General features: G+C 41.9%; 1 protein-coding gene across 1 annotated transcript in view; it reads right to left on the bottom strand.

Moving 5' to 3' along the window:
- FYTTD1 (forty-two-three domain containing 1) overlaps nucleotides 1-12,960 on the bottom strand; it is a 53,396-nt gene that overhangs the window by 14,481 nt on the left and 25,955 nt on the right. Inside the window, exon 4 of the mRNA XM_075556286.1 lies at nucleotides 668-780. Coding sequence (XP_075412401.1) covers nucleotides 668-780 — 113 coding nt within the window. The remainder of the gene's footprint in view (nucleotides 1-667; nucleotides 781-12,960) is intronic.

Here is a 12,960-nt window from a genome sequence, read left to right as displayed (position 1 = left end):
ACTAGCTGGTTTCTGAAAGATATGGTAAAAGTAAAACTCAGTTCTAGTCACTCTACTTATAAAAAGGCCTCACCATTCCAGGTTTTACTTCGAATTATATCTTTAAGAGATGACTAGATGGTTCTGGAAACTGAAATAAGGAACTTAGCACGCTCATCAGCTTCCTCTCAGTTTTGAACACCAATGTGACAATCGGTCATAATTTTAAGTGTTCGTTGTGTCTTTTAATTTAAAAACAATTTCAGCAGAACAAGCATTTATATAGACTTTTTAGTTTGCTTTCTTCCACGAAATCACATGCATTTTGATTAAGTGTTCTATTAAGAGTTATCAAGGCTGAATAATAAACTTAGCTTTCAAAATTCCCAATGTTGAGCATTTCTGGTTGAAATATTAGAGTTTAACCACAACAATCAGCGGTTGCTATTTTATGCCATATCTCAACAGAACTAAATAGCAGAGTGATACTTTTTAAAGCTTCATAATTAGTTAACCTTACCAGTAACGAGTTCTAAGAAATAAGAAACCTATTAAGAACAGGCTTCTGTTGACACACCAAATATCTGAAAATGACCAGAAAACTAGGAGAGATTACTGCAAATTCATTTCTCTCAATACTTATTATCAATAACACAAACACATTATTATCTCATATTTGAGTACTTACTTTCTGTTTAACTGGTTAGGTCTCTTGAGAACTGCAACTGGTTTCCTCTGCACTTCATTTTGTCTCAGAAGGTCTGTCTTCCTTTTCAACACTGGAAAATATCGCTCTACATTCTGTCAGAAGGCAAAACCCGATGTTAATCAGGCTGTTCTTTGCACTACAAGTTTATACTGAATTGATATTTCTGAGGTAGAATGATCAGAAGCTGGCTAATGCTTGGGAGTGTGGATGAAGGGGGCAGAGAATTAGAATGACGTGGAAATTTCCAGTTTAAATGATTAAAAAGATGACAACTACATTTTAATTAAAATATTTGAAGTATCATATATACTCGTGTGTAAGTCGAGTTTTCAGCACAAAAAATGTGCTGAAAAACTGGGGTTCGGCTGATACACCGGTCAGTGGTACTCCATCGAGGTGTAACATCTCACGGGTGATTGCCATTTCTCCGTTGTTCATTCAAAGCCCCGCTGACACTGCGGGGCTTTGAATGTTTGTTTACTCACATCTAACCAATCAGAGCCGTTCTATGACGTGGACGGCTCCAATTCGCAGAAGCACCCGTAGTGATTCACTTACGCCTGCAGTTGAACTGGTAAAGATGTGTCTGTGGCTGCGCTCGGTCTCTCCCCTCTGGTCTCTGTGTTAATTCACATCCTGCATTTCCCACCCTAGGCTTATACTCGAGTCAATCAGTGTTTCTGGTTTCCCAGGTAATAATTAGGTGCCTTGGTTTATACTAGGGTCGGCTTATATTCGAGTATATATGATATTTACATTTCAGAGGCGGCACTGATATTTCTGTTGGTGGGTATGATGGGAAAATGGGGAGGAGATGATCAACCTCACAATAACTGAGAACGAACCTAAGGTTCTATGTCCCTGGGTAGACACTTGGATGTTTCTACCCAACCCTTAGTGAACCACACTATGGACTAAGCACTATGATGACCTTATACTCTGACCTTAAGGGAACCGTGGTTTCCTGACCCCCACGCCACTCCAAGAGCCACACCAGAAGGACTCAAGGTGGAAGCCTGACTGAACAAACTGGGTCTACCTCAAAACCACCTGTACCCTTGGGTTTAGGACTGGAGTACTCTGAAGGGACAGGAAGCAAAGGATGGCCACCCCAAGCCTGTGAAATAGCAGTTGTTGGACCTTTTGTGGAACCCCTGGCTTAGTGGGTGTTCGATGAAAAGGGACTCAGAAACACCCAATATTTAGTACCTCAATATTCCCCTTGCATTAATACGGCAGATATTAAATCTGATAGGTAAGGATCTGTCCTAATAAGAAATAGTACAGGGAAGTTTCCCCGAACACCAGTCCCCAGGCTCAATGTAAACACAGCTCAAGCACTTAAGCAGTTGATCTCTACAAAGCAACAACTCATGGACTGCAGCTCACTGTTGGGACTATACTCACATACACTCATACCAACAGTATCTTAAATTCTATGCCACTGGACACATTATTGATGTTATCAATCCAATCGCATTATACCTGAGGAGGGATGATGGACAATGTGCTTAAAATAATTTTGTTTTGAGGGGTTTTATTTTTGTCATGACCACTAAAGTAAACCAGATTGTCCATAACCCATGGGCAAGCAGATGGATTCAGGGCTCCCACTTCATTCTAGCCCCAACCCAATAACATGGATGGTTCTTATACCAAGGCCCGGTTTGATACTCACCTCCATGAAGATAAGGGTGCTACAGCAAAGTGTAGTAAAGAAAGTAGATGGTGCCTAGTATCAAGTAGAATAGTGTCTGGGGTCTTAAAGGTTTGTATTCAAGCAAGGAGCCATCTAAATGAGGCAACAACTAATTCTACATGGAAGAAACCCACCAGCCTGTGTGATTCAAAGATAATAATAAAATCCAAATATGATGAAGGGAAAATTATCAGAGTGGAGGAAAGTGGGAGCCCAAAATCCATGTGCATAGTATCTAGCCAGATTAAGTGTCTGGAAGATCCCCTCTAGCCAGAGGCAAGGTACTGGGAACAGCTTTACTACTGAAAAGAGATTACGGCAAACTTGATTATGGTTGATCCAAGCATAGTAAAATAGACTACTTTGTCAGTGGACCCCCCCCCCCCTTTACTTGAATTTGCTCTAGGTTCAAATACTTCTTGCTTATTTCTAAACATAAATGTCTTCTCTGGTATTTTACACGTTGTTACTATTTATCTTTGTCATTTTTTGTTTTGTTATTGTTTTTGTTAGGTTTCCCAGTTTAGGAAGCACAGAATGAGTGGATGCATAGAGACAACAAGTGATGCAATGGTTTGTCTGGGACAAGGGGTGGAGGAGCACTAGACTGATGTGGTGATGGATATACAACTCTTTTACAAAGTGATTTAACTATGGAAGTGTATGATCTGTGAATATTATAGCAATAAAACTACTAAAAAAACCCCACTAAACTTGACCAATAGTTACCACAGGTGAAAGAGGAAGAGTTTTTGCTTAGGGACCATTAGGTTTGTGAATGGTGCTGGAATAATTTGGAAAAGGGCATCAATAATGAATGTACAGCATAAAGAATATAATCCAGAACACTGAATTATACATATAGAAGTTGTTGAATTGGGAAAAAAAATTGAGATGAAAAAAAGAAGAGCTGTGGGGAAGGAAAATGAAGCAGTTCCGTTTTGCACAGCTTGCTGTAAGGCACACTTGGGGCGTTACAGATGATGGGAAATGTGACTCCAAAGCTCAAGAGAAGAATAAAGGTCAGATGTGATTTTTAAAAAAAGTTTTATTGGTACTTCATTGTCAGACATAAATTTATGGCTAATTTATGTAAACATGATTTTTAAAAATAAAACCTTCCATTTTTGTTGTTGCGAGTATACACAGTGATACAGTAATTCTACGCAATCTACATGCACAATTCACTGTAGGTGCCTACATTTTTCTCATGTTGTGCAACCGTTCTCATACGTCTTTTGTTCCATTAAAGTAAATTTATTTACCACCTCTAAGGTTCCTATCAGGAGCCCTGGTAGTGTACAGGTTACTCGTTGAGCAGTTCAAAACCACCAGCCGCCCTGAGGGGGTAAAGCGAAGCTTACTACTCTCGTAAAGAGAGAGTCTCAGAGACCCACAGGAGCAGTTCTACCCTGTCCTGCAGGGTTGCTGTGAATCGCTTGATGGCAGTGAGCTTTGAGCTTAAGGTGCCTATTAATATTTGACATTGATATTTGTGGTTTAAGGATAAGCATGATCTTGATAATTGAGAAGAAATAGTTATACACATATATAGAAAGCACAAGAAAAGAAAATATCTACTTTTCCCCCTCAACATATATGTAATACATCATTCACAGTCAAATTCAGGTTTCCATGTTTTCCAATTCCAGGTGTCTAGTGACTTATCTCTTTTTTCTACAAAAAAAAATTCTAAACAATACCACCTATCACTTAAAATACTTAGAAATGAACTGCAATACAACTATTGGTCTCTACTCTTCTGGACAAGAAAGACACAAAAGAAAATAGCCCAGATGAACTATTCTACACGAACAACAGCCTCGTCTACCTAGAGACCAAAAGAGTCAGAGGGTGTGTGGCTACCGCTACCATCATTCTCACCAGGATCACAATGGCAGGATCCTGACAGAAGGGCAGAAAAATGTGGGACAGGCTCAAATTCTTAAAAAGTTCACTTAGTGGATTGGTTGAGGTAAGAGGACTCTCCATGGCAATTGCTGTGAAATACTTTTAAATTTTAAATTAAAATTATACCTTGAACTCACCTTTTAGCTAAATAATACATTGAGTCATAATATAGATTTATCACCCACGAAGAATGAGCAACTTTAGCAAGAAAATATTTAACAATAAAAACCAGTCTGCAAGATTCCTTATTGTGTGACACCTAAATTAGTCTGGTCTTTTAATCCAGAGCTAAAAGTCTCTGACAATAATGGATCATATTTTATTTAACATCTGGAGTTCTCTAGATTCTAAAAGTCTGAGAACTACGTGACTGAATTACACACACAAAAACATAATTCTCGTCTTCACGACATTTTTAAAGAGTAAACGTAAAAATAGGTATAAAGACTATCAAGAGCTTAGGAGAAATGCTATGAAGCCAGAATCGTGGGGCATACAAACTCTGTATTCTGTCTATAAGAATAACCACAGGGGAGACGAAGTGTAACCTGCAGCTCCCCGTGCCAAGAGGGGTCTGGCGCGCTCGGGACCCAGCCCCGACCCGGCGTGGCCATGCTGTCCCGCCTGCTGAAAGAGCACCAGGCCAAGCAGAACGAGCGCAAGGAGCTGCAGGAGGAGGCGAGAGGCTATTACCGCCGCAACCTGTCTGACAGAAGCTTTGGTGGATCACCTCAATGTGGGTGTGGCTCAAGCCTACATGAACCAGAGGAAGTTGGACCATGAGGTGAAAACCTTGCAGGTTCAGGCCGCCCAGTCTGCTAAGCAGACTGGCCAGTGGATTGGAATGGTGGAGAACTTCAATCAGGCACTCAAGGAAATCGGGGATGTGGAGAACTGGGCTCGGAGCATCGAGCTGGACATGCGCACCGTTGCCACCGCCCTGGAATGTCTACAAAGGGCAGCTGCAGCCTGCCCCCTCCTAGTCCTTCTTCCCTCCCTCCACCTGTCCGCCCCCTCCAAACCCCCCGCCCCCCGCAGGAGGAAGCAGTGCGGACAGGACCATGAATAAAGCACCATTAAAAAAAAAAAAGAATAACCACAGGACTATTTAATAGGAAACAATGTGAAGTAAGAGCCTTCTATCATGCCACATTATATCATTTTCCTTCACAGAACCAGTCACACAGTACACTCAACTCATACTTAAGCAATGTGGATAGGTTACAAAGATTATTATTAGCTTGAGAATTAGCATCACACAGAAATAGGTGACATCAGCCCTGGGCTGCCAAGCCACTGAGAACTATGGTCCAGTCACATTGATACATAACCTTTAACCTCACTGTCCGTGTTATTTTTGCTCTATACCTTACACCTCGGTGTTTGTTACTGCAAGACATTTATCAGTAATGTGCAAATTAGATTTTTTTTAAGTGAAATGTCGGACAACATGGTAGTAAGTATGGAGATGTTTTAATTAATCTAACAAATATTGACTCAAAACGAACTATCAAACTCACTGCCATCACGTCAACTCTTGACTCATACGAGCCTAAAGAACAGGGTAGAAACCCCCCTTTGCATTTCCAAGATTGTAAGTCTTTCTTATAGACAGAAAGTCTCATCTTTCTCTCTAAGAGTGGCTGGTAGCTTCAAACTGCTAATCTTGTGGCTAGCAGTCTAACTCATAACCTATTATGCCACCAGCGTTTCTATAAATATTGACTAGTCTTTGGAAATTAAACAGACCAAAAAATGAAGAGTATACATGAACTAAGACAGTAACAAGCTATTAATGTATATTTCATGACTCTTAAAAGGTTGTCTAGGTAAATGAATGTCTATAAAATGTACTGGTGGCACCATAGGTTAAGCATAAACCACGATGTCAACAGTTCAAGCCCACTAACCCCTCCAGTTCTATCATTTAGAGTCACTAAGATTAAGACGTGACTCCATGGCAGTGGGTTTGGCTTTGGTTTATGAATGGGTGTTAAAGGAAAACACAGAAGTTTTTGCGTAGCTATAATTTTGATACAAAAATTCCACCAGTAAATGAAATTAAGGTAATCATTTATATTGATTTTAAGGTATTATTTACATGACAAAATGTAACCATAAATTGTTTTGGAAATATTGATGGCATATGTATAAGTGTGCTTAATACTATTGAATTATGGATTGTTTTAAGATTTGTAAGAGGCCACCCCAATAAAATGATTAATAAAAAAATAAAAATGAAAAGCGTAACCATATAGTTTGACAAATTTAGGTAATTCTACATACATGGGCCTTGATCTTAAATATTTTCTTGTACCCCTGTCAATTCCCTTCACTCCCCTCCCGACGTCCACCCTAGACATTTTCTAGCCTATAAGTTTTTGCCTTTCCTGTAATTCCTCATGAGTCATAATAGTACATAGTCTTTTATGTGGCTTCATATAACATATCATGTTTCAAATTTATCCAAACTGTCACATGTTAACATTTTGTTTTTTATTTCTGAACAGATTTTCTGTGTATAAATATTTTTAACTGTCAAAATCAGACAAACGATCCCAAAATATCTGGCCATTAGTATAAAAGAACTGCTATGTACATGTACGTGGGAACAAATTTAAGTTCATGGTAGTCCTAAGTGGCTTCTCATTATCAGAATCAAGTTAAAAGTTCTATACAGCAAAACATGCTCCCAGATTTAGCTAAATGTATTTCTAAATGTAAAGGGAGAAAGTTATAGAACTGATATTGAAAAGACATGTATTTTAGTAAAATAATTCCTTAAAAAACAAACAAAAAGGCCACAACACTGCCATCAAGTTGAATCTGATTGTAGTAATCCTATAGGACAGAGCAGAAATGCTCCCTGAAGGTTTTGAAAGTGTACATCTTTACAGAAAAGCAGCTGGTGGTTCTAACTGCTAATCAAGCAGTTAGGGACTCAATGTCTAACCCACGGCACAACCATGGCTCCTCAGAAAACCTCAAACATAACTTTTACTTGAGATATTTTTTTAATTTGAGATATTTTAAGTGACTCTAAACAAAATAATCAATCTTAAAGATAATTCCTCAGCACCGTAATTTATCCTCTCAGTAAATATTAGTAATGTATATGAAATGAAATAGTTCTCAGTCCTGTGCCATTCTCAACAATAGTTGCTCACTTTGATTACCACTGTGCCGTCTGGGGGGCCGGTCCCAAACCCAACTATTAAGTGGACACTTGCTGCTCCCCCCAGAAGAATTTATTTTAAGGGACGGAATTGAATTTGCAGCTCCAGGAGTGGGACACATCTGATCGGAGCACACGGGAGCAGATGAGGGGGGAGGACGAGAGAGTGGAGGACATCCTGGCTCTCTAGGCCTTGAGGATGATGTTCCCAATTACAGCAGCCAGTCCAGAGAGGAAGGACCACATGGCTGGCCCCACTATGAGACACGACACCCCTTGTGTTAGACAAGGCTCTCTAGAGAGACAAAACCAGATTGCTAGTGATAGACAGATAGGTAGATAGATAAACACAAAGAAATAAACAGTTAAATTATAAAGCAGTACAAATGGCTCAGTACAATTTAAATGTTAGACAGTTGTGAGACACTGGCAGTCCTTCAAGTCTTGAGGGCTGCCAGGTAGTCCTCTGTAGAGAGATTCAGGCTATCATGGCACAGGCAGCAAACAGCAAGGCAGGTCACCAACCATCAGCCAGGTCACCAACAGTCAGTCCCCAGCTCAAGAGATGTAAATTCCAATTGTGTGGCGAAGCAGATCTTAAAGGAACCTCAAATTGCAGCGACAGTCCATAGGTTAGGTGTCCCACAGGTAGTGTAGCTTGCACATTGAGGCACAGAACAAGCAAGGCAGCCTCACACTGGTCTGATGATCAGAGCGAGAGGCAAGAAAGGAGAGGCTTGCGGAGCCATTTATCTCTCTGCCCTTCAATTAATCTCACATGTATTTATCGGTCAGGCTGGCACAATAAACTATCTCAATCCACCCCTTGCCAACCTGGCACCTGTACACAATTGTTTAGGCACATATAATTATATAATTTACGGACATTGATGAAATCACACTTATACTTATCAATCATCACACATAAAATAAAACAGAGTCCAATTGTAGCTGATATTTCATACCTGAACAAAGGAAAGATATGCAATAAGCACATAAAAAGAAAATACATTGACAATTACAAACGTCAGTTCTGCAATTGATCATGTGGTCGTAACTGATAGGTAAAAGTACCTTCTACTACCATTCTGTATTATCTTTGCCTCAGCAAGCACCTCAGCTGGCTGTGGTTTCTTTGCCTGGTGGGGTGACGCAGACCTTAATTCATGAGGGGTCTGGGTCATTATAAGTCCTGTTAGGATTGGGTTGCTGTAAATTACCGTTTACTTTCATCACAGGGCATGGTAGCACTCAGAGTCAGCCTATGGGTCTCCTGGATTCCAGACATACTCTTCTTTACCTCCATTATGTAACACCAGTCCAATTTCTCCTTGATAATCAGGATCAATCACATCACTCAGTACAGTGACACCCTTCCTGACCTGTTGATCCAAAGGCATGAGAAGCCCAAAGTGGCCAGGGGGCATTCTCAGCTGCCAGTTCAGTGGAATCCGTGCTGTGTTTCCAGGTGGGAGAATTCCTTCCTTCGGGACCAGGGCCTCTAGGCCTAAGGAACACAGAGGTGCCGGGACAGGAAGCAAAAATGCTTCAAGTGGATCAGTAGGAATAACAGTGAGTGGTGCCACTCCAGCTTCCATCCCTTGGTTCCTGGACCTATGAATTCTGGCTATTAGAGACACAGCACCAGATATTGGCCACTGGTTTAGAGAGTATACAGCTTCCTGGAGAACACTGCTCCAGTCCCGCGAATTGTTGACACCTAGTTGGCACCGTAATTGTGTCTTTAGGAGCCCATTCCATCATTTTATCAAGACAGCAGCTTCATGATGATGAAGAACATGATACAACCAATGGATTCCATGGGAAATGGCCCATTGCCGCACTGAATTTGCTGTGAAGTGAGTTCCTTGATCTGAAGCAATGCTATGTGAGATGCCATGCCGGTGGATGAGGCATTCTGTAAGTCCACGGATAGTAGTTTTGGCAGAAGCATTGTGTACAAGGAAGGCAAATCCATATCCAGAGTATGTGTCTATTCCAGTAAGAACAAAACGCTGTCCCCTCCATGATGGAAGTGGTCCTATGTAATCAACCTGCCACCAACTTGCTGGTTGATCTCTCCGAGCAATGGTCCCATATCTTGGACTAAATGTTGGTTTCCGCTGCTGGCAAATGGGGAACTCAGGAGTGGCAGTGGGCAAGTCAGCCTTGGTGAGTGGAAGTCCATGTTGCTGTGCCCATGCATAACCTCCATCCCTGCCACCATGCCCACTTTGTTCATGTGCCCATTGGGCAGTAACAAGAGTAACAGAGGAAAGAGGAGGTCCAGCCTCCACAGAGCGTGTCATCTTATCCACTTGATTATTAAAATCCTCCTCTTCAGAGGTAATCCTTTGATGAGTGTTCACGTGAGATACAATTACCTTTACTTTCTTGGCCCATTCAGAGAGGACTATCTACACGCCTCTTCCCCACACCTTTGTCACCAATTTTCCAATTATGGTCCTTCCAATTTCCTGACCATCCAGCCAAGCCATTAACCACAGCCCATGTATCAGTATACAGTCTCACATGTAGCCATTTTTCCTTATATGCAAACTGAACAGCCAGGTGCACTGCTCGAAGTTCTGCCCTTTGGGAAGATTTTCCTTCACCATTGTCTTTTAGGGAGATCCCAGAAAGAGACTGTAGTGCTGCTGCTGTCCACTTACGAGTGGCACCTGCATATCGTGCAGACCATTCGTAAACCAAGCATAACTTTTTTGGTCTTCAATTATAAGTATGATAAGGAATTCCCCAGGAGGCCAAAGGTGCAGACTGGGAGAAAGAAGGTAATGTGACAGGAGTGGAGACTGTGGGCATTTGGGCCTCTTCTTCATGGAGCTTACTTGTCCCTTCAGGTCCTGCTTTGGCCCAATCTCGTATACACCGCTTCCATTTAACAATGGAGTGTTGCTGCACACCGTCCAATTTTATGATTCTGTGGGTCAGACACTATCCAGTTCATGACAGGTAGGGTTAGACCTCATGGTGACTTGGTGGCCCATGGTGAGGCATTCAGTCTCTTCCAAGGCCCAGTAACAGGTCAACAGCTGTTGTCTACAGAGGATGGCAGGACTTTACTCCAAAATCCCAACAGTCTACGCTGTGATTCACCAACAGGGGTCTGCCAAAGACTCCACACTGCATCTTTATCTACAACTGACACTTCTAGCACCATTGGGTCAGCTGGACCATATGGTCTCAGTGGCAAAGCAGCTTGCACGGCAACATGAACCTGTTGAAAAGCCTTTTCTTGTTCTGACCCGTAGCCCTACAGGGGACAACACCGGAGACACAGTGTAGGAATTGCATCCGATCTAATCTTGCCACACCGAAGCAAAATACTAAGGGGGTGCAACAGAACAGAAGTGGAATGGAGAGGCGAGGTCCCCAGGGAATGCTGAAGGTGGATTTTTGGGCCAGGGCATGGTGCCTCAACAGACTGGACTGGAAAACACTCCTAAAGGCCAACAAACAATCCCTGAACTAACTACAAGTTTTTCCTTATTGTTGTGTTTTGTTTTCTGTCATTGCTTTGTTGTTGTTTTGTTGTGTATTGTTGTTGGGTTTTTCTCTGTCTTGTTTTTGTGCATGTTATTATTTCCGCATGTCTGTCTAAATAAGATAGGCTGGATGAACAATCGGGAGGAGAAGACAACGGAACCAACAGTTCCTGGGGGATATGGGAGAGAGGGAGGTGGGGGGAAAGGTAGTGGTGTTAACAAGCCCAGGGACAAGGGAACAACAGTGATCCAAATCAGTGGTGAGGAGGGTATGGGAGGCCTGGTAGGGCGTGATCAAGGATATATAATGTAACCAAGAGGAATTGCTGAAACCCTGGTGCGGACTGAGCGTGATAGTGGAAGAGGAGGAAAGTCAAAAGAAATAGAGGAAAGAACTGGGAAGCCACGGGCATTTATAGAGGTCTAGATAAAGACATGTACATATGCTAATATTTTTATATATGAGGATGGGGAAATAGATCTATGTGCATATATTTATAGATTTAGTATTAAGGTAGCATAAGGACATTGGGCCTCCACTCAAGTACTCCCTCAATGCAAGAATATTTTCTTCCATTAAATTGGCATTCTATGATGCTCACCTTCTTGACACAACCACTGAAAACAAAGCAGGTGAATAAGCAAATGGGGTGAAGAAAGCTGATCGTGGCCAGCTATCAAAAGATATACCGTCTGGGGTCTTTAAGGCTTGAAGGTAAACAAGCGACCATCTAGCTCAGAAGCAACAAAGCCCACATGGAGGAAGCACACCAGCCTGTGTGATCACGAGGTGCCGAAGGGATCAGTTACCAGGCATCAAAGAACAAAATAATCACATCATTGTGTGCTCACCTCCATGATACGATCGCTGTAGACAAATGGGTGCATAAGCAAATGTGGTGAAGAAAGCTGATGGTGCCCGGCTATCAAAAGATATGATGTCTGGGGTCTTTAAGGCTTGAAGGTAAACAAGCGACCATCTAGCTCAGAAGCAACAAAGCCCACATGGAAGAAGCACACCAGCCTGTGCGATCATCAGGTGTCGAAGGGATCAGGTATCAGGCATCATCAGAACAAAAAATCTTACCATAATGAAGGAGGTGAGGAGCGCGGAGAGGAGACCCAAAGTCCATTTGTAGGGCACTGGACATTCCCTTACAGAAGGGTCTCAGGAAGGACATGAGCCAGTCAGGGTGCGATGTAGCAACAATGAAAAATACAACTTTCCTCTAGTTCCTAAATGCTCCCCCCACCCCCGCCCTATCATAATTCCAATTCTACCTTGCAAGTCTGGCTAGACCAGAGGATGTACCCTGGTACAGATAGGAACTGGAAACACAGGGAATCTAGAGCGGAAGATCCCTTTAGGACCAGTGGTCTGAGTGGCAATACTGGGAGGGTGGAGGGAGGGTAGGCTGGAAAGGGGGAACCTATTACAAGGATCTATATGTGACCTCCTCCCTGAGGGACAGACAAAAGAAAAGTGGGTGAAGAGAGACTTCGGACAGGGCAAGATAAGACAAAATAATAATTTATAAATTATCAAGGGTCCATCAGGGAGGAGGGAGCAGGGAGGGAGGGGCAAAAATGAGGAGCTGATGCCAGGGGTTTAAGTGGAGAGCAAATGTTTTGAGAATGATGAAGGCAATAAATGTACAAAAGTGCTTTACACAATTGATGTATGGATTGTGATAAGAGTTGTATGAGCCTTAATAAAATGATTAAAAAAAAAAGAAACCGCTGTGCCAATCAATCTATCTTATTGAAGGTCTTCATCTTCACTAACTTGGTACTTTACCAAACATGATGTCCTCTCTGAGGACTGGTCCCTCCTAACAGTAAGTTCATAGTACATGAGAAAATTTGTGCCATCCTTCCTTCTAAGGAATATTCCAACTGTATTCATTCCCACAGATTTTATCCAAAGCATAAATTCTTCAATGTTTACTCTTATTCACTGTTGAACTTTTACATGCATATG

This window comes from Tenrec ecaudatus, chromosome 8 (assembly GCF_050624435.1).
Source record: "Tenrec ecaudatus isolate mTenEca1 chromosome 8, mTenEca1.hap1, whole genome shotgun sequence".
In the NCBI taxonomy this organism is placed as follows: Eukaryota; Metazoa; Chordata; class Mammalia; order Afrosoricida; family Tenrecidae; genus Tenrec; species Tenrec ecaudatus.
Note: the sequence above shows the minus strand (reverse complement) of the source record. Positions and strands in the feature narration are given on the sequence as shown.